This window comes from Carassius auratus, chromosome 27, assembly GCF_003368295.1.
Source record: "Carassius auratus strain Wakin chromosome 27, ASM336829v1, whole genome shotgun sequence".
NCBI lineage: Eukaryota > Metazoa > Chordata > Actinopteri > Cypriniformes > Cyprinidae > Carassius > Carassius auratus.
Window position 1 is genome coordinate 1808193 of NC_039269.1, and position 27345 is coordinate 1835537.

At 34.7% G+C, this 27345-nt stretch overlaps 1 protein-coding gene across 3 annotated transcripts in view; it reads left to right on the forward strand.

Moving 5' to 3' along the window:
* The first annotated feature begins 5956 nt into the window (after positions 1-5956).
* LOC113045040 (calcium/calmodulin-dependent 3',5'-cyclic nucleotide phosphodiesterase 1A) overlaps positions 5957-27345 on the forward strand; it is a 51555-nt gene continuing 30166 nt past the window's right edge. The window contains exons 1-3 of one of the 3 annotated variants that reach the window (XM_026205157.1): positions 5957-6406; positions 10671-10721; positions 10882-11047. In XM_026205157.1, the coding sequence (XP_026060942.1) occupies positions 6322-6406; positions 10671-10721; positions 10882-11047 (302 nt within the window). In that variant the 5' untranslated portion in view covers positions 5957-6321. Of the gene's footprint in view, positions 6407-10670; positions 10722-10881; positions 11048-20610; positions 21347-23875; positions 23903-27345 lie in introns of those variants that run through there. The other 2 variants (XM_026205155.1, XM_026205156.1) reach the window with 2 other exon arrangements.

The following is a 27345-nucleotide window of genomic DNA, read 5'->3' on the forward strand; positions in this document are numbered from 1 at the left end:
GCACATTACGCCCCCAAAACACCCATTACTTATTAAGACTAAGAGACTAGGCACAACCCGTTTAGACCATGCGCCGACCGGTTTCCCGTCTTTAAACTAGTAAAAGTGAATTTGGACACACCCTGAGTGTACCTGTGCCGTGCGCTTTTGACCATGTGCTTAGATCTTTAAAATAGGGCCCCAATTCTTATTTACATGTTTCCAGTTCGTAAGGTCTGTAGAAATAGACACTGTAGTGGCATTCAAGTGCGTTCATCAAATATAATTATTCCAACATGAAGGTATCATGCATCTATCTGTATTTTTATGCTCTGCTGTTAGTGTTATCTGTATGCACCAAGGGTCTGGTGGTGTAACACAATTTCAATGCATGTTCTGTACATGTGGAAGAATTGACAATAAAGCAGACTTGACTTCCCTTGACTTATGGAAGCATTAATTGTATTCGCAAGTAAGAAAGATATATTGAAATGAAGCATTCAAATTTGCATGATTTGAGATGTGGAGGTGTTTGTGAGTGCTGAGGTGGGCAGCACAGACCCACAGATCACAGCCTCTGCAATGCATTCTGCTCATTACCATGAAGTTATACCAGCTTGAACTTAACACCAGGCTTTTAGCAGCTCAATCATTCAAACTCTTGAACAAGACATTTGATGCGGCGAGCACAGCCGAGCATGTCAGAAGCTGTAACAGAAGTTTATTGGTTTATCAGGCCTGTTGTTGGAGCGATATAGTTTCTTACAAGTGTTTGCTGCTCTCACTCTGATGAGCCGGTAACCAGAGCCGAATGCGCAGAGCGGAACCAGCGGAGTGTAAAGCATCTTATTCTCTCTCTCCGCCACAGGATGAGGTTTAGGAGCTCCTTAAACATTCATGAGTCAATAAAATAGAATAGAACTTCTTCAGGCTCCTTTTTGTGATCTTAAATGAAAATGGTGGTGTGGTTTACAGGTAACCTTTGTATTGCACTTAAAAGTGATTTAGACGTTCAAAGTTCAGACAGCTGTATACTCAGGAGTGATAACAGCAAGGTCTTCAGAAGTTTGAATTGGAAACTTCCAGAGGAGGTAAAATCTCCTTTTGTAATGTAGATTTTTGAGGGTGCACTCTTGTCATAAATTAATCTATTACTTTTCCTACATAATTTTTAACAAAAAATATTGGTATAATATATATTTGGGAGTCTTAGACCTTTCCAACAATATATAGTTTGTCAAGATTAGATTAGATTTGATTGTAATATTGTATAGTTAACGTAGTCGTCCCGTATACGGGACGGGGTGACATTTAACAGGTTAAACTTCTTTTCTTTTCTTTTTTATTAAGAGAAACTAGCAGTGTCTGTAGATAAAACAAGTAATCCCAATTATTTTATTTTATTTAGTTTTTTATTTTTTTATTCCGGAAGTTTAATAAAAACAAATAGTTGCTGATGGTACAAGCTTAAATAATAAAATACAAATTTAGGGGATTTTAATAATATTTATACTTAAATAAAATGCTAAAAATATGTATGAGATGTAAATCATATGTCATACAATTTAATTAATATATTCTTTTAGATTTTCTGTAAGGTCATGTTTAAAATTACATATTAATCACTCGTTAACTATTTTTTAACATTCATTTATTATTGTTCTAATTATATATTGAAATTTAAATTAATATTGCATTTTAATTTTTATGAACTTTTATGTTTAAAATCATTTTAAAGGAACAGCTCAACCAAAAATGCAAATTCTGCCATCATTTACTCCCCCTCGAGTTTTGCCAAACCTGCATGAGTCTTTTTTTCTCTGCCTAACACAAAGATATTTTGAAGAATGTCCACAGTAGCTATTGACTTCCACAGTATTTTTAGTTTTTTCATATTATGAAAGTGAATGGCCACCATCAACTGTTTAGTTACCAACATACTTGAAAATATCTTCTTTTGTGATCAACAGAAGAATCTATCCCTTTTAGTCTCCCTTGGAAATTTGCTCTAGAGGAGATACATGGGATTTGTATAGCCTTTTTCTGATGGAAGAGTCTCTACTTGTTCTCCACTGAATCTCATTGAGAAACAGTTTAGATCTGGTTGCTGATTTGTGTTTCTTTCAGACTTATCTGCAACACAATGGCCTCACCAAACAAATATAGCCAACCGCACATCTCCGACTGGAGTGCTAACAGCTGTAAATGTGCTGAATGTTTCAGGCACACAGCATGTTGTGAAACCACAAAAAGGCACTTGTTTAACCTGTGAGCGCTGTATTTGATTGCCATGGAAACCTGTGAGCTGAGAGTCCTGGGTTGGGGTTTTGTGGACTATGGTCTTTTCAGAATCGGATAAACCAAGCTTGTATCCTTCTACACCCACTCAGAGTTAGGGAAGTTAACCTGCTTCATTTTGCTCTCAGCGTCCTTGAGGTTTATATCTTTCTCTCTGGCATTCTGTCAGAGTGTCAGTGTAGGCTGACCCTGAGTTTTAATTTTACTTGTTGCATTGTTTGAGTGAATTGGTGGCTGGCCATGGACTGACTACTAATAACTGAGCTTGCTCTGTAGAAATCCCTATTGCTTTGGAAAGAGTTGTGTAAGGTAGCCATCTGTTCTAATATGATGATTATATACCCTGAATATTACAATGCAATTTCAAGATCACCATATATATTCTTTAAAACAAAAACGTTGTCATCTTTTGCTGCTAGTCCCAATGTTGTACCAAACTCGTACGGAGTGCTTTTTCTTTCTTCAGTAGACTTCTGCGAGAAGTATTTTGAAGAATGTTCATGCACATGTTCTCCATATAATGATGATGAATGGAAACTGGTATGGTTGAGGGACTCAAAAATCATCATAAAAATAAATGCACGCGCATGAACTTTATTGATGCTGTTGAAAAATGCTGTCTTGCATCTCATCTCTTTCGTGTTTCATAACAAATCACAACACAGCAAGTTTTAATATGCAAACAAGGCCATGAGAAGAACTACTTGTAATTGAATCATTTTTGTGTATCAGTTATAATTATAAATAATAAGTTATTGTAAATAAATAAATAAATTCATTTTTTACAATGTTTATATAACAAATTATACTTTCATATTTAAATATAATATATAAATTACATTTTACATTATAATATTATCTTATAATATTAATATAATATAATAACTTAAAATAATCAAATCTTTATATACACATTTATTTGTTTATCTGGATTTTAAGATTTCGTTATATATTTGATTTCAAAACATATTTTTAGTCTGCCCAATTTAAATTTCATAATTTTATCAGTTTTTTTTTTTTTTTACTTTGAAAGGTTGATGCAGAAAAATGTTCTCTCATTTTAAGGTATATTCAAAATTGTTTCTTTTTTTTTTTTATTAAAGTTATTTTTTTATTAAAATTATTTTGCATCTCTATCTACACTGAAATAGCTTATGTAGCCGATATAGCAATAAACCTAAATACAACAACATACTATGTAATCATTTTTATGGAAAAGAGCATAGATGGCCGGGATAAATACTTCTCTCTCTCTTTGACTCTTTGAATTAAAGGTGTGGGTAAATTTTCACACATGTATGTGTAAATCTATAAATAGCGCAGTGGTGTAAACACACTTGAGGTGAAGGTGTGTGAGCTTTGTGTGAAAGAGACAGAGCCACATGCAGAATCATCCTTCTCAGATTTTATTCTCAGCAGGTTTACACTTACAGCAGGTGTTTCTGGGTAATGACGTCATACTTTGGTCTCTGTTTTCTGTGCATGTAGATGGTAGGGGTGGGGTGGGGGGTGGAAAACAGGTGCTCAAAAACAGCAGAATGGGAACATCCACTCAGCTGGTGTGTGTGAGGTAGATTACAATGCAGTCATGTGAGAGAGTCATGCATTTATCCATACAGCAATTTAACAGGTCATATATATTTTTTAAACAGCGTGAATGGGTCACCATCCCCAGAAAGCTCTATAGGATTTAACTAATATGACCATTGAATTATCACCATGCACCTGCTGATGTATGAATATAAGACACTAGAATGACCCCTTCACCTCTTCTTTACAAGAACATATATCCAGACAACATTCATTTTCACTTAAACACACTCATCTGATTTAGATCGGACACCTGCTGACACTGTGCAGAACCCTGGTGAAAACAGATCACAGCAATAACACACAAATCTAAAAGAAACATATTTGTTTTTGGTTGCTAAGTGACACCAAAACTGGCTCCAGCCTTCAGGTTAATGTCAACAGAAATGTATTTATTATGTTTTTATTTCACCTGTTGTGTTGGGGAACACTGTGGACGGAGACAATTTTTTTTATTATTTTTTTTATTTTTTTTGGAGACCCCAAATTTTACCATGGAAACCACAGTTTCTGCAGAGTACCACTACTCCAGTCATAGTTGTTTACATAGCATCTCTATCCAAAATTATTGCAAGCTTTTAGAGCCCTTTTTAGAGTCATTTTCAATACACACACACACGTATATATATCTGAGTGTGTGAATTTTTTTAATTTGTTTATTTATTTTATTATTTATAACATATTACATTACTTATTCACATATTTATAGAAATAAGTATATAAATTTTTTGTTTTGTTTTTACCACCATGCAAAAGTTTGTGGTTGGTAAGATACATTTATTATATATGTTTGTGAAAGATGTCTCTTATTCTCATCAAATACTGTTTGTTCAGTTTAATGCATCCTTGCTAAATAAATGTAGTAAATTCTTACTTTTGAAATGTACAGTAAAGTGTAGTATATATATATATATATATATATATATATATATATATATATATATATATATATATATATATATATATATATATATAATGAAGGATTAAGAAAAAAATAATTAATAAAATGTACTGTAAGTGATAATGTTATTTGTTGCTATTGTATTCTTAAGTAAATGTGATTTTAAGTAAACTTTATTTTATTTTCCATCATGTAAAAATGGCCGGTGAGATTCACATATAGACTACACCTTAACAAGCAGCAAAATTTGGTGTATCATCATTTATCTCTGAAGCACAAATGATGTGGCACGAGTTATGCACTTTAATACTGTATTTAAAAGTTTTGTTCAATCCCTAAATGTTCTATAGTAATATTGATACTGTAATTGGCGAGTTCTGTGCTTAAGAGTGCAAAATAAATCAGAAGTATTTTGTTACAGCCAGTTCTTACATCATTAAAATCTAAATGGGTGTTTATCGTCGCTTCCTGGAAAATTGGCACAAAATATCTCTATTAAAAATGAAAGTTGCTACAATCGAAAGAGAAGAAGAAGAAAAGACAAAAAAGGAAAGACTTGTGGCTTTTTTTGTAACTTGATGCTGTCATGTTATCTTGCATTTGGAAGCATGGGTTTGGTGTTTGTGAACACAGTTGTGTGTAAATAGGTTTCAATTGTAGTTTATGCGCATGCCTTATTATCAGATTAAAAAAAAAACTGTTTATTATGCACATTTTTTGAATTTATGTGCATCTTGGCATTTCCATCCAGTGTATTTTTTGCAATAACCCATAATTTGCATAAAAATAGGTGGAGGGAAACTATTTACTTTTAAAATGTACTGTAATTTAGTGTCATTTTTGGGTGAACTATCCCTTCAAGTGGAACTTTTAAACAAATTGTAATTTAGAATGTGTCCTAAATAGATTCTACGTTTATTTCTGATAATTGTTTTTGACTCCATAACCCTCCAAAACCTTCATTTTATCTGATTCTGCCTGCATTTATGGCAGAGTGTTTTGTTTAAACGTCGTAAAAAGGTTGCCCTTTTGCAATAGCACTTGCACCGTATGTGACTGTACACACACACACACGCACGCCCACACAGTGACCACACACGTTTGAAGAAGGCACATGTGACCAAGAATAAACATCGGTGGGTATCACTGACTCAGATCAGTGAATGCATATATGTTTAGCGCTCAAGTAAATGAGCGAGTGAGTGTGACAGTGAACAAAAGAGAGAGAGAGCCTGTAATCAAGCACAGTTTAGCAGTGGGAAGGGTCACTGTGAGCGGGAGAGAGAGAGAGAGAGAAACATCTCCCATCTGTGTGTTTATGCTCTTTACAGTGTAAGAAAGGCAGGCAACAGAGAAACAGGCTGTATGATGAGCTCAAGAGGGAATTGTACACATGGGATACAGTCCCTGCAGGAGATGTCAACCCAGTGACTTCATTCACTAATGATCCTCTCTGATCTTTGACGTCCCCGCTCAGAGCACGCTTTCCCACCTGAGGAGTCTGTTTCCAGAGTTTCTCTCCCCTCGCAGACGGACCGAGTCAACTGGACAACATGTCCGAGCTCAGCTCCAAAAAACAAGGATTTAAAAAATGCCGGAGTGCCACTTTCAGCATTGACGGCTTCAGCTTCACTATTTGTAAGAACAGCTGGTCATGTATGTGTGTGTGGGTGGATGTGGGTGTTTCACTGTTTATTTTTCTGTGTGCCGCTGCAAGTGCCTTTGGGCTTTTGAAAGCATTATTTAGTCTGTTTAGTTTGAGAAAACTCTTTTTTTTTTTTTTTTGGTTCACCTCAAACAAATGTCAATATCAACAGAACTTGAGGGGTTAATTTTGTGTTATATTTAAGGGTTCCAGACACCTCAATGCTACATAATAATTATAATAATATGTTTTGTTATTTATTTTCATTATTAAAGATAACATTTTATGTATTTATTATTTTTAATTATTATTGTTGTATAATTGTAAATTCTTAAAAATAGTAAAAATTGAATTCTTTATAATGATAATCGTATATTATTAATTATGAATAATAATTATTTTTCTCTTTTCTTGTTTTTCTTTACCATTACAATAAAATAAATATTAATACAATATTAAATTAATATTATTAATAAGAAAAGAAAAGATAAAAAAACAATAACTAGTTTATTATGGCAGATGATGATGATTATTTTTATTATTGTTGTTGTTATGAATTTCAGTTTCTAATATCAAATCAGAGTATATTATTGCTATTTTTTTCATGCATTTACAGAACAATGACTGACTTTTATAATATTATATATATATTATAAATATAATATAGTACTGTTCTGTCAATTTGAGCTAAATAAAAATTTAATAAAAAATAAACCGAAAAAAATAATAAAATTGGATTCTTACTATGTGAAATCTATTGCATTAAAGCAAATTGTAGTTTTTTGGGGGGTTTCTGAAACTAAATATATGGAGGACATCTGAAGTCTGTTTTGAACATGTTTGTAGTTAGTTCTCATTAATCAAAGTCAATAAGAATCAACCTGATGCATCAGAATTAAGTATGTTCTGATCATGAGGTCTCTCAGAGCCTGACAGAACTTGAGGGTTAAATTAGCAAATGTATGCTCTAAATTTGGGTGTTTATGCATGTGTGAAGGTCTTAGAAAAGGGTTTCGAAATGCCTCAATGAGTCACTGATCTGAACACAATCATAAGGGTTTGGTAAATTGGTTCAAGACAGTTTGAGATCGGTTTCCTTGCATGCAAACTCCGCTTTCTGTTGTGTCATAGTAACAGGAAAGCAACAAAGTGTTTGCCTCTTTCAGTCAGTCTCTCACGGGTTCATGGAGTCGCCTGAGTACAATTAGATTACATAAGAAACAACTTTTTTTTTTTTTAGTTCAAAATGAGTCACGGTGCTCTGTGTTGTCCAAACACCATGAATTATTTTATTGCCCTGTCAGATGATGAGGGACACAACATCAGGACGTTGAGTTTTCTGACAGGGCTAGCCGATTTAGGCAGGCGCTGAACAAAGAGAGCTTGAACGGCAAAGTGACATGACAGTTGTTAAGGCAGAACATTGGATGGCCGTAATTATACTCCTAAAAGGTCAAGGGCTTATATAACAGAGCACAATCAGGAGATGAAGAAATGGAGAAACCACGACTGTGCTCAAATCAAAGTTATCAAGTGAAAAACAATCATTTGGAGTCCTTTCGTGACTTCTAACCAGTCAGATTAATTCTGTTTGATGGGATGAATTCTCACAGGGATCTGTGTTTATCATTAAACCGAAGCCCACACAAACAGTCACGCTTTTAAATCGCACCGGGCCAATGGTGAGGGTTTTCTCCCGTGGATCTCCCATGCTGCCTTTGTGATTACCGTCTCCATGGTCACCAGCGGAGACAGGATGTGATGTCATGACCTAGTGATTCCTGCCCCTGCTGTACAAACAACCCGACCCATTTGTTTCCCCAAAGCACTGCCTGTATGTGTGTATGTGTGTGAGTGTGTGAGTGTGTGTGGGGGGGGGGGGGGGGGGGGGGCTCATTAAAGCACCCATTGAGGAGTCACTAAGTCCTCTGGGTCAGATGGAGACCCCAAAGCTATATGTTGTATTTATAACGTATTTATAATTGCTCAGTTGTAATTTATTATGAATATTTAATATATATATATGTGTGTATGTGTGTGTGTGTGTGTGTGTGTGTGTGTGTGTGTATAAGAATCAAAATTTATGAACTTATTAATGTATTAAAACAATATTATTTTTTTATACAGAAACACACACATGCATATGTACATACTGTATGTACTGTATGGAGATCCAGAGGGGTCTTTGCTGGTTACCTGGTAGGGGAGGTGTGGGTGATAGCGTGCGGCCCTCACTGGGGGCCTTTCTGTCGTCAGCACATTAGTCTGAGCTGCCCAGGGGGAGTCATTATCGCTAATGAAGAGACCTTCTTCTTCTCCTGAGTACTGACTCTTTGGACACTCAGCAGTCTGATGAACTCGCCGTGCTAAAGGCTCCTCTCTGATTTCCCTCTCATTACTCCTGTGCCCCCCACGGACCTGCAGTCCTCACTAAACAACCTTACGTCTCTCTCTCACTCACTCGCTCTGTCTTTTCTCATTTAATGGTTCATTCTCTCAGCTCTTTTATTCACCTGTGTGATTCTCAAAGGTTCATCATTTCTCTGTATTTCATTACTTTAAATGGCTATTTATGTTCAATTAAAAAAAAATAGATAAATAATAATAATCCCCATAGCACCTGGGTTAATAATGCTCTTAACTAAAACTAAATCTATTGCAAAAAAAAAAAGAAATAAGAATGTCAAATATTTTTAAGTTCCATTTATATATATATATATATATATATATATATATATATATATATATATATATATATATATATATATATATATATATATATATATATATGACAAAAGTTTCAAATGAACTTAAAATGTAAAGACAATTTGAAATATTAAACCTATATTTCAAAATATTACAAATAAAATATCATTAACTTTAAATCAATCTTATATTAGTTACATTACACATTCATACATGTACATTTTATAATCAGGAGCCTCATTTTTTTTTTTTTTTTCTAATCAAATTTGTATAGAGATTAAATTATATAAATTATGACGGTAGGCCTATTAACAAAATAGCTGAAACTAAATTATTTTTTTATTTATTTTTTTTGTTAGTATTATGTTACTTTTGTTCTGAATTGTTCTTCAACAATTATTTGTTCTACAAATAGACGACACTAATTTCACCAGGTTCAGTCTGATAGCTGCTAATATGAGATATTTCTAAATGTCTGTAACCTCCTGTTTTGTTATTAGACGTTCTAAACCCTAATAGGACTTGGTCAGGTCTTGTTAATGTCATTAGTTCAGTGTCGGTAGATGGCCTGTAGGGGGAGCTGTCTGTTCAGTTTTTACAGCACTGTCTCTATGTAAACAAAACAGCTGTGTGTAATGTCTTTGACCTCATAAGGCTTCATCTACTCCATACATCCTGAGCCTGTTTGACAGTTTTATTGCTCAGAAGCATAAAAGTCACAGAAGAGTTTAACAAGGAGCTTTTTTCAGCAGAAACTCTTAATGTAGACACAAAAAAATGCCCCCTCAGCACCTGAAAGCGTTTAAACCAGAGCAGGATTTATGTCTGCATTTATAGAGAATGTAGAAGTAGTGTGGTATCACACATTTGAGACACATTTATCTGTGACCTTGATTTTTTTTTCACTGAACTGTTTCTTTTTTCACTTTACTGTACTTTAGATAACTATTGTTTCCCATTCATAGCTTTAAAGAGGATTTCAGTTATATTTCATGACAACTCTGCTTTCAGTTGTTTATTCTAAAATAAGAGGTGAAATAAATATGATAGTCATTACGTATATAAACATAACAAGACGTCGTGAGATTACTGGATTATGTGAAACCGACTTCAGAAGTTTCAGTTGGCTACGCTTATGAAAAACAGTCATTCATGATTTCACAATTTGCTCATTTCTCATTCTCATCTGCCTCTCATTGCGAACAAATGCCCAAATCCTAAAACAGTGCACACTTGCATTGTGTAAATAAGACGAAAACATCTACTTTATCATTATCATGTTACCATACTCTTTGCACATTCATGAGTGATATGCAGAAGACACTGTGTTTTGTTTATGGCATGCTGGAATATGCATCAGGTTAACAACAACATTGATTTTCACATAAAACTGAAAAGTCATACTTTCATGATTGTTTGCAAAAAAATCTGTCTTGAGTGCAAATTTGAGATTTGTGGTAGAACTGCTTTCTGATGGGTCATGGTGATTGCTGAAGAAAGGTCTACATCACTCATTCATCTGTGTGTTTCGTTCTTTCTCTCCACACACAGTGGCGAATGAAACCGGAGAGAGCAGTGCGAGACCTCTGGCACGATTCGCACGTGAGTATGTGCAATCAAATACGTGATTGAACCTTTGTTGCTGACTTCACTTTTACTTGAAAACTGTTTCCTGTGCAGTGAGGAAACGATGGAGACAGTCTCCATTGATCAAACACAATTTAAACCCCTCTGAGCTTTTGATCTCTGATTGTTGCATCAGGTTCCAAGTCCCAGAATGCCTTGTGGAACGCCATCACAGCAGGCATCGGGATCAAGGACAAGGACAAGCGGGGCATCCTGATTGACCCGCGGAGCCCGGAGGAGATTCTAGCTGACGACCTGCCCTCTGTCGACAGTCCTGATGCCATGGAGAAGACCGCCATCAGGTCTGGAAGGAATCATACACTTGCTTAAAACTTGCGGTGAATCGATCAATCAGTATGGGCTCATATCTGCTATCGATCAATCAGTGCTGGTTCTGTGTTAACTGCTACTTTTCCTTTACCAGCCATGAATGGTCATGCTCTGTTAGCAGGAATTATGCAGTGATTAAGTGCTTTGTGCATGTGTTTTCCACTCATAAGCACAGCTGGCAGACCTATATGGGATTATTGATTTGTTTAGGAGCAGTGGTGTCTAACCAACACTTCTATTTCAGATCACAGCAGGCATCTCAGTAGTGAAAGACCACGCTCTCTAAAATGAAGGTTCCAGCTGTAACCAAAAGGCTTTTAGGTCACAAAGCAATAGGAGAACCTATTTAAACCCTGCTTAGACGTTTTTACATTATAGTTATTTAGAAAACCATTGGGTGCTTTAGAGAACTAAAGAACCAGTATGAGAACCTTAAAATGTAACATCATGAACCTTAATTTTTGAGAGTGTATAGCAACTCAAAAAATATATACCTCAAATGGCTCTTGAAAAGATGTGACCTCACAATTTATTTTCAAGAGAATATGTGCTCTGTCTGTAGCCAGATTTTGCGGTTATTCTAGACAATCTTATTTTATTAAAAATGTTGTGGATTGTCTAGGGTGGCTATAGTATAAGCGGCCATTTATACAAGCTTTTGACCTCTATATTTAGTCAGAAGGCCATGTTTGTTTGTTTTTTTCCATTTTGTAATCTACATGAGATATAAAACCAGTTCAGCTTTTAAAATGTCATTAATTATTTTGATGGCAAAGCCAAATTTTTAGCAGCCATTACTCCACTGATACTTGACTTCAGAAATCATTTAATAAGCTAGTTTGGTGCTCAATTAATATTTTTTTTATTTCGGTGTAGAAAAGTTTTTTTTTTTTTTTTTTTGAGGATTTTTCAGCTTTTATTTGAATTTTCTTGTAAACATTGTAAAAGTATTTACTGTGACTATTAAAAATTTAATGCATCATTGCCAGAAAAAAAAGAAAAAAAAAAGATTATAATTATTTAAATCTATTTTATTATTATTATTATTTTAATCCAAATCACACCCAATACTTATATTTTAACATTTATGCAGAAGGATGTCAATTTTTCATAAACCCCACTCCCACTGGAGTAAACCATCCTAATCCATACCAATCTGTGTATCCCGAGCGGATTTTACCTGGATGTCAGCCGCATAAATCCCATCATTGTGGCATTCTGAAAGGGAACGACAGGAAAATGATGAAACTGCGTGATATTTTGTCTCAGCTGTGTTAAACAGGGAGACTCCAGTGGTCTGTGATGTTCTGTATAGTGAGCGCCTCCTCATTAATCACTGTGTGAGGAAGGGAGGGGAGCACAGAATGGTACTGTAAGTCCTGACGTCAGCACCAGGCACCGTCTGCTATAAATATCCACCATAAAACTGTGCTCCAGTGAATCCTTAATGTTCTATTAGTGTGTTATTGTGCACTTGGGGAGCTCAAGAGGGTATATTTGCAGGTCGGGTGATGGGTTGCAGGTGAGAGAGAACTAGCAGCTGAGAAGTAACCAGTCTGAACATGGCATGATGGGATGGCAGGCTGTGGCATGCCAGAACTTGTCATCAGATACACACACACACACACACACACACACACACACACACATATACATATATATATATATATATATATATATATATATATATATATATATATATATATATATATATATGTGTGTGTATATATATATATATATATATATATATATATATATATATATATATATATATATATAATAGTTATGATCCTTAAAATAATGATGAATCTTAACATTGATCTCTTTTTAAAGAAGACACCTTTCAGGTTTTAAAAGTGAAATTAATATAAATGCATTCTATGTATTTTTATACATTTTCCTATAGGTGAATTCATTCATTTACCCATTCATTTTGCAATACGGTCATTCTTGACCAGGAGCCGTACGAGTATGAATATTATGTTCAGTATCATTTAATCTTTCCAAATCAGGATTTTTGTATGTTAACACTGGCAAGGTTTCGGTGAAGTAAAAAAAACAAAACAACAACAACAACAACAACAAAAAAAAAGAGGTTAGTTTCTTGAGTTAAATTCACTGATTCATTATAAGGATACAGTGGTTTTTAAAAGTACACAATTCAAAATTAAATTTTTATAATTCATAAACGCTTTTGAATACAGACCAAATGTCGGTCTCTTTTTAAAGAAGACATTCTGCAGATTATTGCAAAAGTAAAATCTTTTTTGTTTTTTAAATGAAAGCATAACAAAATTATAGAAGTTTAAATTTACTGTAAAGAAAATGTACTGTACTATTTTTATTAAATTTTATGTAAAATAAATATTTTATAAAATGTTTTAATCCAAAATTGCTATAAAATTTAAGCCATATGTCTAAATAAGTTGTGTTCCAAATTTGAAGTTGACATAAAAAAATAATGGATCCAATTTTGTTTATGTGTTATACCACAAACAGCCACCGGGTGCCATTGACACTCCATTGAATTATTTTGATGCATTTTTCTGTCACAAATGTATCAATTTCTCAATATTATGTCTATGAATCTTGAGACTCAGACCTTTCCAACAATATGTATTTTGTCAGGATTATGAAAAGTTTTGATTCTAAAAGGCTGTAATATATTTGGAATATGACACCTCCCGCCAAGGGGGAGGAGCCAGCTAAAAGGGTTCAAAGTACAATTTCCATAGTAACACATTGTCCGATTTCAAAATGGTTTTCACAGGATGAATTTGTAGGTTTTAAGCTTTAAAATGCTATATAATCTATGATGATTATTAAAACATGTGATAGGGAAAAAGAAAACGAATACGATTTTTTTGTGACAAAGGTCAGAACTTGTGTTATGTTATGTTTTGAGGTGCACTCTTGTCATAAATGAATCTATTACTATTCCTACATAATTTTTAACAACAAAATGTGGTCAAATATCTATTTAGGAGTCCTAAACCTTTCCAACAATATATAGTTTGTCATGATTTGATTAAGATTTAATTGTAATATATTGAAGTAAACGTAGGTGTCCCGTATACATGACGGTGACAGTTAAGAGGTTAAATGAATAGATAACCTGGAATATAGTGCATGAGTCGAATTTGCTGTTAATTTACTGGCTGAACAATTGATTTAAGACGAAGACATTGAGACAATGGAATTTGTGGAACTGTGCAAGTCCGTGTGTGTGTGTGTGTGAGAGAGAGAGAGAGAGAGAAAGAGAGAGAGGTTGATAAGGTGTGTGCACTTAATTAAAAGGGCAAGAAAAGTAATGTACGTCAGCGTGAGTGCTTGAGAGGACCAGTCTGATCTTATGTTAAGCAGAGTTCTGTTTTTTTTTTTTTTTCCAGGGTAGGATATTAAGATTGGCAGGGCTGCTCTTCCATTAGTCTTATCTAAAAATTGTGTGACTAAAGAGCTGAACTGATTCAGCGTGACCCTCACAGACTGGAGTTTCAGCCGCATTTCTTATTCTGATTTACTAAGGTGACTTTTACTCTATGACAGACACGTTCACCTTTACACAGCCTGTCCAGAAACACCGCTCATCCTGGAAATTTCTCCATGGTTTTAAAATAGCTTCTTGATTCGGGTTCTTTTTGACATTTATATGTTTTGAAAGCTCCAATCTCTTGAGCTGTGATTGTTTTTTTTTTATTCTAAATGTTATATAATGAACTAAACTAAGGTGGATAATAAAGTCTCATCACTTAGTAATAAAATATGATTAAAAGTATAATTTCGGTCTGTAACACAAACAATGAAAAACAAGTTACATATCATTTGTAATAAAAAAAAAATGGAAAACAATTGCTAAAAAATATAATTTGAATGTATACAATTAAAACTTTTCAAAATTAAAATACTATTGCTTAAAAAAAAACTATAATCCTTCCATTTGAGCTAATATATAAAAAGTATATGATAGTTCTACCTTTAATCGAAAGTCTGTGGATTTTTACATTTTTTAATTTTTTCACCTGACAAAAATATAGAAGATTGTAGAAGTCTGATCCATTGTAATAAAACAGCTCTATTTAATTTGGTTTGATGAGTTGTTATTTATGTATCTTACATGAACAATGCAGGATGATTTACGGTGAATTTGTCAAAAAAAAAAAAAAAAAAAAAAAAATATATATATATATATATATATATATATATATATATATATATATAATACTTATAATTGCAAAAGCATTTGCTCAAATGTTAAAAAATAAAAAATTTGAATTTATACAATTATTATTTTTTAATTCAAATGCTAATGTTTAAAATTATACAATTGTAGTCCATAAAAAATAGATAAATAAAATTTATATTTTTATATAGCAGTTCTACTGAAACAAAATAGTAACAGATGAGTTGATTATCAATCAGTTAATATCAACTCTCTTTTTTCACTATATGTATATTTTCACCATCTGTATACACTGCTGTATGAAAACATGCGTCTACAGTATGCATCTTTCCGTTCTAATGACGTTGTTAGCATTCATTTCTTGCTCAATTCTTTCTTTCCCTCTCTTTACTCTTTCTCCTTCTTTCCTCTGAAGCTAATTCTGGTGTAACACAGCAGGCTGAGGTTCATCTCCTCTGAATGAACTCATTACGTCTGAGGTGCGAGGCGTCTGTCTCTCCTTACATCAGCTGTCCCCGATGCTTCTTCTACCTAAAGGTCTGATTTGACCTTTGCATGCCTCTGATATTTAGCCAGGGCTCTTGGGACAGGTGGACGTCCCATTCTCATCTCGCCCAAACGGCGAGTTTTCTTTGATTATCGTTTCTCTTTTAGCCCCAGCTTTCTGCCGGCTCTCTGATAGGTCTGTAGCAGGCAGAGCTCATTTTAGTGGAGAAACCTAATTTTCCAGTTGAGCGCAGCCCCGTTGAGTTGAATCAACTGAGTGAATGAAAGCAAGATTGAGAGGGATCTAACAGGAATGCAGGGAAACAGGACTGCAGGTGAACATTATTCAGACTTGGGCAGGACAAGTGCCAGTTTGGCAACGCTTCAGTCCACCTTCAGGTCGAGGTTCACATGTCTTTTTAATGTAAATCAACATAATAATAACTTATATATTGTTAGTAATATTTCAGGGTCAAGTATTCACTTTAACATGGTGAATCTAAATGTTTTATCAAATGCAGCTATTTGCGGATTGCTCACCAATTAAGTTTCGGCGTACAGGCAGTTCATGTAGGTGATTAATCACCTGTAAAAGATACTGCATCCTTTCTTTCCCAAGCTTTGTTTATCCTGTCATTCTTCCACAAAGGAGACCCCGGAGAGTATTTGCTTTCTCTGACCTACAAATCTCACAGACCAGAGGCTGTCATGTTTAGGGAGCTTGTTACTCAATATGAGTGCCCCCCTCTCCCCTCCCCCCACCAAGTCACCTGACCTGCCCGGTGCAGACCCCACTGTGAGCCGGCGGGATTAAAAACTCAATAATTCATGCACTGACTGGATGTTAATTAGCTTGTCCAGTCCGGCTTTGTGTTTGTGTCTTTTGGCTCTACAGTGCCCTTGAGTATAAGGCACAGGATAAGTATTACTAGTCATCAAGTTCTTATTGGTGTATGTAATGATTCAGTAGTTTAAGAATGCAATGAAGTCAGGTTTTCAGTGTTGTTTTGTAAATATATATATATATATATATATATATATATATATATATATATATATATATATATATATATATATATATATATATATATATATATATATATAATGGTGTTGATTGTATGGTTAAGGACCAGCTGTAGTTCCACCCACTCCAGCTTGCAGGAGAACACATTGCATACTGTTTATCTCCCCTCAGAGGTTTTCATTTTTGTTGTCCGTTAAATATTCATGTCTGGTGATGTTTGCTTTCTACCTGCATATTTGTTTTGGCAAGGTCAGATTTGAATAATTGCATGCAGTCATGCGTTTGCCGTGTTTTGCCCAACAACACTGATTTAAGAAAGCCCAAACTCCAGCTCACGACATCCAAATGTTAAAACACCCTTAACGTCACATCATTTAGGGAAGTGTAGTTTCTATCCGAAACCTTAAAGGAACCACTCACTCAGAAATAAACACTCTGAAAAGTTTTCTGATGCTCTGCAATTCATAGTGAAAAGGAGTTATCAAGCTAAGAAAATGATAGACTAACATAAAAACCCATAAAAGTTGGATATTAATTTGTGCACTTAGTTATGCATGCATTTTACTTTACTTTATTATACCATACTTAGGGCTCGACAGTATATCAGTAATGTATCAGTTGTTGGCCAGTATTTTAAATATTAAATTTAGCAAATGTTTTTAATTTGTCAATTAATACTGTATTTTTGCTCATTTAACCTGTTTTTACATTTAGATCATCCTTGTCATCAATCATGTAATGATGTGCTTTATTAATTTAAACTCATATACATTTTTATTGTAAATACTGTACATTGTAATGTTCAAATGCCTAAATGCTGTTTTTAGTGTTGTATTATTATTTTTTTAAATAGTAAAGTATATCTTGGAATCGATGATTAGAATGTTTTTAATTTTTATAATACATGATAATTGCAAACATGAAGTTAATAAATGAAGTGAAGTAAATAATCACATGTTCTTTTATAAACTGCTGTGAGAGTTTTCGCTGATCCAGATATACACAAAGCGAAGAACAAGTTTGAGCTTTTATGATGAACAGTTTTAATATAGTTCAACATTACAGCTTGGTTCATTTCTCTCTCTAGAACGCTGAGCATGAGTTTCACAGTGTGATCTCAGTTTTAATGCTGACATCTGCCGTTATCCTTTTTTCCTGGTTTTAGGAAGTGGAAACCCTGACGTTTGTTAGAGTGAAGGAATGTAGTATTTTTTTGTTCAGACTATAACTGGACACTGATTATTAGCATTGCATAATCATTTAATACGTTATGTAGTTATAAATCTCCATTGTCAGCATCATCTTGAATACAAATTAAAGAACTAAGGGGATCGTTCAAAAGCGTCACATTAAACCTGCATATATATATATATATATATATATATATATATAATGATTCTTGACATACAGAAACAATTTATATGTCAATTGTTTTTAATATTATTAATTAATATTTCAGGTTAAATCATTGTGTGCATTCTGTCAACTACAAAATATTCACAGAACATAAATAGTTAGAAAAAAATCAGGGAATTCACCTAAATAGAAGAGAAAAATTTTATTTAAATATAAATATTACTTATTTTTTATATGTGCAACTCTCAAAAAAAAAATATATTAATATAAATATAAATAACTCAAACTAAACATTAATTTGAAATTTTTGTGATGAAATGTGAAAGCACTAAAATTCAACTGAACTCAAATTTAAACTGAAATCAAAATAAATTAACCTTGAATTTTAATATTTAAAATATATATTATGTAACAAATATTACAAAAGCACAGAATAAAAAAAATAAAAATAAAAAATGATAATAAAATAAAATCGACTAAAATACTAAAATAACAATAGTGTTAACGTGAGACTATAAAGAAAGGTTATATAACTCTTCATAATGCATAACCAGACATTCATCCTCATTAAGGCAAGGATTTGGGTAACTTTATTTATGTTTGTGCAGTCTTATGTTTTCAAACTGATTGAAACTGATTAAAATGCATGCTTACTGTTTGCTTTCCATAGTTAGTGCAGTACCGTACATTTTGAAAGATGAGTAGAAATGATTTTCAGTGCTAATCTGAAGCATCTGTTGGCTTTTTGCGATTCGTTAGTGTCAAGAACACCGTTTCTCTTCATATAAATCATATGTTTATCTGCATGTCTGTAAAGCTTTACTGCAGTATATTGGCAAACACAGAAAACAAAGTGAATGTCCTGTAGGGTTTGTTCCAGTGAGTTGTGTTGTACAGGAGTATTTGGCTCAGGTCTGCAGGTGTTAATGGAACTATTCACAGCTCTGGACTGATCTTATTTCATCACCAAATACAATGTCACCACAGAACCCTTTGATGAATTCAGTGCTCAGCGTCTTGGTCACACTTCTCAACAGCTCTTTCCCGTATCACCCATCTCTCAACACCGGTTATTTCTCACCTTTTGAGTCTTGTTTGGTCTTATCCTCATTCATTCAAGTCATTCTGGTCTATATAGCACACTGCCTAAAGCTCAAAAAAAGTCTAGAAGGAAATACTAATCACCTTAATTATTAATTCTCCACATCTGCATCAAAGACGAATGCAAACAGAGCAGATGTGATGTTGAGTGTCTCATGCTAATGGAGCGTGGTCAACCATCATCAAAACGACTCCATCTAATGGTGCTTTAGTCTAAAGCTCAGTCGGATATTGATGCTGTCTAGATTTAACTGTTTGGGTTACAGCGTCCGCCCTCTGCTGTGCCAGCCATTGTGTTTTCATTTGTTGCTATGATGATATAATTTATATTTCCACGTCAAGCCGTAGCTGTTCATCAGAGATACAATCTCTATGCTAACCATCTGCTGTTTTGCTTTGTGTTTGCGCAAGGTGATGTTTCTGCATGATCAGTGCCTCGGTTTATGTTTAATGACAGTGGGAATCGTATATTCCTTACTGTTACATTATGTTGATATGTTTTATTCAGAATGTGATGTGGTTTCGCAGTATTTTTTGGGGTATTTCAAACATAAAACCATGTGAAGGCTTGAGTTTAGTCAAAAGAACATTATATTACTGGACTAAAAAGGGAAATAATTGCACATTGTTATGAGTACAGTTTGCATATAAGTGCATATTTGTAATTATTTATACCTTATCTGACCCCCAAAACAATAACAATACTTTTTATCGTCATTCTTTTCATTGTCGGATATTCTTTTAAAACAATGTTTCATGTATAAAAAATATGAAGTATTTCATATGAAATATATATGTATGTATGTGTGTGTGTATATATATATATATAGTATTGCTATACATATTTTAATTATTTGGCACTTTTGGAGGGGTTTTATTAATTATATTAATCTGTTAAAACTGTAGTTACATTTATTTCTGAAATTATTTAATTTATTAAATTAATATAATTAAATTACACATGTATGTACGCTATTTATAATGCAGTGAATCCAGTTACTTTTTACACTATATTCATAGTTATATCTTTAAATCAGCATGAAATTGCATTTGCAACCCATTTTACTGAAATTTTACATTATTTTGAAGTAAAACGGGATATTCATCAAGAAAATGTCCATCGGAAATTGATTGGATGGTGAAAAGTGATCATTTTGGTCCAGGTGATTGGAGAGGAGGACTTGGGGACATTCAACAGCTGAATCAGAACTTGCTTTGAGAGACAAACCAACATTTTTGGGGAAAATGTTTACCGTTGTACCATTTACAATAAGGCAGGAACATCTATTAAGTGTTGATTTCACATTGATTTTCAAAACTGTAATGCATTACAACATATGATTATACAATATAGTCAATGGCATTGAGTGATAATAGTGTGTTATAATGCATTATACACCTACTTAAGAAAAAAAAATGCTTAATTATAAGTAACACAATACTACCTTTTTCCTCCTGTTCACATACTATATAAATCAAAACTCTCTCAGACACTTCATTTATACTCCAGACACATCCTTTCTCCCAACTCCACCTCCTTTTTTTTTCTCCTTTGTTTTACGTCTCTCCCCTCAGCCCAGAGAGTGCAGCAGTCCATGCTTCTTTTGCATTGGTTTTAGTCTTCATTTGTGTGGCTGCATGGAGCCGAGACTCTGATACAGAGATCAACAGCAGTTGTTTACTCCCCTCCCCTCCTCCTCCTCCTCCTCCTCTTCCTCTCCACTGCCTTATATTCATGAAGGGGAGAGAGCAGCCCCCTGCAGTGCTGCCATACCGGCTGCTCTCTGTACACCTGACCAGAGCTGGTGACACAAGCCCACAACCACAGAGAGAGAGAGAGAGAGAGAGAGAGAGAGAGAGGGGAACAGGATGGGGGACGTGCTACAGCTGTCTCTGTGACAGACTCAGAGTCTGCTGCTGCTGCTGCTGCTGCTGCTGCCGATTGCTCTGCAAACTGCTTCTGCGTCTGTGCTGTCCAGATACAAACTCGTTCATGTCGTTTCGCCTGGTCGACTTTTTTGACATGGAATCGCCCACCAAAGAGATTGAGGATTTCGAGAACAACTCTCTGAAGTACCTACAGGCGGATCAGATTGAGAAGATCTGGCTCAGACTGCGAGGACTGTGAGTAGAGCTCTATACTTTCTGTCTCTGTGCATGAGTGAGCAACATGAGCAACATTACTGAAAAGCAAAATGTTTTATCTGAATTATGAAGTATAAAAGTAAAAAATAAATAAAATAAAAAAATCTCATGAATTATATTTTATCATCATTTGAAATATTTTGAATGAAGTTCAACAGATTCTAAATAAAAGCAACCTTAAACTAAAATTCTAAAAAGTAAAAGAATATAATTGTAATTAATAAAAATTGCTAATAAATTAAGAATTAATGGAAAGTATTATTGTAAGGTAAATTTATAAATAATAAAAGTAACAATAGCAAATAAATACAAATTTGCATATGATTATTTTAATTGATAAAAATGTTAATGAATTAGTTTAACCATAAAAAATAAACTGATTCACAGAAATAATTATTTTAAGCATTAATTTCATTAAATAAGTATACAGTAAAAAGTGTGAAAGAAGGATAAAATTAAATTAAAAGTTAAATGTTTTACATTTTTTCATGTTTTTATTGGCTGATTTGCAGTAGATGACTTTCTAATGGGACACCGACATATCTGTGAAAGTGAGATGCAGGGCAGGGTTAACGGGTCACTCTCAGTACAAACATCCTCTTCATGTGTGGCTCGGTTCCCAGACGCAAAAGCAACCTCATCTTCCATTAAAAGGGTTTCCAGTCGATCACTATTAAGAATGCATTTGTTTGAAAACTAGGCTGCCAACAGATCCAGCATATTAAAACAAAATATTTGCAAAGTGTGAGTATTTGAGGAGGAATTACAGAAGGGAAACATAGTTGCTATTTCTCACTGAAACTATAGATCAGGAAAAGAAATGCACCAAAAACAGACTAAACTGAAAAATCTAAAAGTTGCATGTTTCATTTAAATAAATCTTGTTCTGTGATCCAGAGATCCAAGTTCAGGTGATAATAATGAGTGTAATGTTTCAGAAAAACATGCCTGTGGACGACTTTATTACCTGCATGAAATATTAGCATGTGCAACTTATTTCCTATCAGCGTCTTATTTCTTGCCAATGAATAAAAGAAATAGCTTATTCTGAATTTATTTAGAATAATCACCGTGTATGTTATCACTAGGGGATTTTATTGTTTGCCGTTGCAGGGATTGATCTAATCCTTCACTGTGTCATTCCACATTAAGCTGCTGAATGCTAATCCCTGTAATAAACGGCAAAATTCCAGATTTGGTATTAGATTTATGACAACTGTGTTCGCTGTGACGGTGGAGTTGCTGTCAGCCTGCCGTCCCTGAACCCGGATGGGGAAGTCAGACAGCTGTTATTTGTCCTGAAACGAGGGCCATCAACATAGTCATAATGGCACTGGTCAAGAGCTGGGTGAAATTGAACCAAAGTCATCCTGTTTCTCACTTTATTTCCATTTTATGAGCTTATTACGAATTTAATTGTGCACTCGGCAGCTCCAAGGGAAATGAGACCCATGTCAAGACCATTGGACACGGAGAAAAACACACACCTATAAAAGTTTAAGGCTGTAATAAAGGCGTTCCTCGTGGTAAGAGCTAACACTGAGATTAGATGAGCAGAGAGAGAGGAAGAAGTTTTGATGATGATGAAGATCGCTGATCTGTTCAGATCACTCCTCCTTTCGCTGATCATGTAAATAGCAGCGATTGTGTCTTAGTCTCTCCAGGCTCTTCTGAAGATGATGTCATCAATATCTAAGTTGACCAATCAGAACGTCTGTCTTCATATGGCTTGAGAACAGCTGCATTCGAGAAGTTTTACTACTATCTGCTTAAAAAGAAGTGGAATTTCCTCTCTACGTGCAAAACAGAGCGAGCATTCATGCACTAACTAGATTTAGATGACCGAATGTTCAGATGTCCGTCATAAGAGGGTCATTGCTTTTTCTTTTTTGCACAAGCGTTCATGTGTGCCTTTGTTAAAAAAAAAAATTAGTTCATTGAGTATTTTTAATTCCTGACTGATATATTTGACAATTTTGAAAAAATAAATAAAATAAAAAATAATAATAATATACAGTATATATTATATATATATATATATATATATATATATATATATGTGTGTGTGTGTGTGTGTGTGTGTGTGTGTGTGTGTGTATGTATAGTCAAATACAATAACGATGTGGCAAAAAAAAAAAAAAAAAAAACTGAGTACTTAGAAAAATTACCCATGAAAAAGTTAGAGTTCGCCTAATGTTTTATATAATGTTTCACAATGGAAACAAATACCATTAGTTTTTAAATCTGAAATCGTTATTTAAAACGATCATTCGATTTTTTTTATTCAAATTTAAACAGAGAATTATGAAACCCCAAATAATTAATTAAAAAACATAAAAAAAACTAAAATAAAATACAACTAAACTAAAATGAATAACACATTTTTTTAAACAAAATTTAAATGAGTCAATTACACTAAAATGACAAAATATACATGTATGGCCTTATATACTGACTCTAATTTGCACTTACCTGAACTGAAATGTCCATTTTTTTTTTCTGTTTCAGGCGAAAATATAAGAAGACGTCACAGAGGTAAGAGATTCTTTCTGACTGGTGTAAATATGACAGATCTCATCATCTCAACATGAAACATGAGCTGGGAAAATGAGTGAATAAAACTGTTTGCAAACAATTTGTATAAGCTGACTTGTTTTGTTTTCTGCTGGAAGTCTGTTGTAAATAATCAGAGAACAGATTTGTGCTAAAAACAGAGTCCAAAAGCAGAAGAGGGTTTGGGCATTGTGTTTAATTACTGGTTGTCTGTAAGAAATAAACAGCGGTTTTCTTTCAATGGAGCGCAGTTGTGCATAAGCATACCAGAACACTTATAAAACTGTGCTGTGATAGCATGATGTTAAAGTGAAGGTATCAGTTATAAGGTGAAGGTTATTCCTGTTTAACACTGTAAAGCTGCTTTGACACAGTCTGTATTGTATAAAGCGCTGTATAAATAAAAGTGACTTGACTTGACTTGGCAACCCAAATAGAGCTACAGACGTCCTCTGACATCAACCAGAGTCAAAAAAAACTTTAACTGAGTAATGATTGTGATCTAGACAGTGTTCACACACACACACACACGCACAGAGGCATAAACAGCCAGCAGCGGAAGCATGTCCTGCGTTTCTCACTGTGTCTTATATGTGTGTGCATGAGAATGTCTGTGTTTGTCAGGCTTTGATGGTTTGGCAGGGCAGTGTTGGAGAAGAAAATGACTGTGCGTGTGCAGAGCTGAAGGGAAGTGTGTGTGTTTGTGTGTGTGTGTGTCTGTTTGAATGGGGCTTGAGGGAGTTATGCTTTATGGGCCCAACAAGGTGAAAAGTCACGGGCCGTTCACACAGCAGATCATATATATCACTGTACTTCTGAGAATGTGACATCTCCATCTGTCTCGATAATGATTTTTGTTTCACCAAACCCAGTCCGGGAAGTTCTTTTGTGACCAGTCTCAGACTTAGACAGCACAAGCTATATCACAACCTTTATTATTTATTTCAGATAAACTCTTGAATGACACGTAAAAACAAAACAAACTCAGTCTGGTCACTTTACATGTCTGTCGAACAATTTCTTATAATGAGCTCCAGTGTGAAGTACACAAAGTTTGACTGGCTTTTATTTATTTATTTTTTTGCGCAGACGACTGAGAGAGAATATTTGATAAGAAATACTGTTTCTATGGCAAAATAGCTGAGTGAAGTGTGTCATGTTGTTGAATAGTATGTGTGACATACAGTATAGGCCTATTTTATAGCTCCAAAAGAAACCAAATTCTAGGTCAAACTCAATTGGGTCACACCGCCCAGTTTCTGTGGTGTTTGTAGAGCTGGCCAAAGGGTCTGCAACACACTATTACTGGGTCACGCATTGTGGTTTGTGTTGTATAAGGGCAGTGTTTGGCATGCCATGCAGATCATAACTAAATGTGACGGGCTGCCTGACCATCGGAAGGATTGTAAGAGATAGTGTGGCATACAGATGTAATGGACTTCAACATGTCGAAAATAAGATATAATTAGATTGTACTATCAAAAGATGTGCTGATGATCAAGAACACCTTCATTAGTCCAATGTGCATAAGTCTGCCAACCCGTCTTGGCTGTTATCTACATTTCACACTGTTTTGATATGAATGATATGCTTCAAAAAAGACATGCGGCTAGACTGACATGACTAGATCTCTTAGTCATTTCTCTCAAACAGATTCAAAGAGGCCGATGCTCTTTTGATTGTAAAGTTGGCCGTATTGGTATTGAACTTCTCAGATGTAGCTGAAGAGATGTTAATTGTTTGATTAGTGCACGGTGCTTTTGATGGGGAGGAGCACTTGGCTGGTAGATTTTTGGGTATAAAATCTTGCAGCAAAACTGTTTTCAACACTGATTTTTATAAGAAAAGTTTCTCGAGCAGCAAATTAGCATATGGGAATGATTTCTGGAGGATCATGTGACACTAAAGACTGGAGTAATGGTGCTGAAAATTTAGCTGTGCATCATGGGAATACAATACTGCTCTGTTTTAATACTTTATTTGTATTGTAACTTATGTATTTTATTCTGATACTATGTTATAGTTATTATTACCTGCTTACCTGGCCAGGACAAAAGAGAGCTTTAATCTTCTTGTATTTTTGCATATTTGCAACTATTTATCATTCAGATTTTTCCAGGGGCAAATGGTCAGCGATGCAGTGAATATATCAAACCAAATAAGTTTCATTTCTGGTTTGTCTGTGCTCTTTTATGCTGCCACTGGCATTTCGTCCAATGTTTGCATCTTGACCCATACTGACACCCAAGCCATTGAGTCCAGGGAGTATATAACGGCCATCACTGTGGTCTTTTCTGTTGATCTAATTAATACTGGCTTCCCAGTCAGAGACAACACTACCATTACAGGCTCCTGCAGCCCGACAGCACTTCAATCTGTTTCTCACACATGGCGTAATGAACACTGGGACATTCAAACTCACCAGAGCACTGCGCAGATGGGGTTTGTTTACACGTTATTGTGACGTTCTCTTTTTTTTGGACTTTTTGTGGTGTGGGAAACTAGCTTTGATGTGGTCTGAACCCGACAGTCTGTCCGCGTTTAACTTTCTTCTCCTCACAGCTTTGTGTCATTCTGATAGACTGCATGTGAACCTGATTAGTTTTGCCAAGTTGGAATGAAGCGGAGATAAATATTTAGAAACCGCCGACAGATGAAAATTCCCTTTCGCACTGGAACGTTTAGACTTTTTTTTTTTTACACAAAAAACATCTCATACGATTGAGTCAGTCAGAGATCCAGAGCTGTGTTTCTTGCGCTAGCTGAATGCATTCAGCTCTTGAGGTATTGTCTCGTCATGCCTCCACTAACTGATTTCAGCTTGTTAATTGATTGCTTCACAGCCAGTGAATCACAGCCCCCACACCTGATAATTAACAAGATAATTACTCCAGTCAAAAAGTGACATATTTAACAAGTGATTTCACCTTACAACACCAACGCCCTCCCCGGGAGCTGCTGTCACTGGTGCGATTTGTCAATTGAATACAAAACAGGAAGACAAAATCGATGCCAATGTCATTTGCCATCCTTTAGTCTATCTTTATGCACTTCCCGCATAGACTTCAAGCTGGCTTTCCTGATCATATTATTCCACACTCCTTAAGAGTCCTGTGCCCACAGGGGTTTGCAGAGATTAAATGTGCTGTTCAGTTGAAGAGTGCAGTGCCGATTGTGGGTGCGCTTCGTTTTGATCTGTCCTTCAATTTGCCGGCAGTGAGATTGAGAGCAGAAATGAGTCTGTTTTTATCTCAGAGAGCAGGGAGCAATCCCTCCTAGCCACAGGACGACCCCTCGTTCCCTACTGCTCCCACAGAAAAATGAGATACAGATGCTGACTAGCAATCATTTGTGAAGATTTTCCATGCACATCATAACATATCACCACGCCGACAATAAAAATAGTTGTTTTGGAGGTTCAGGCT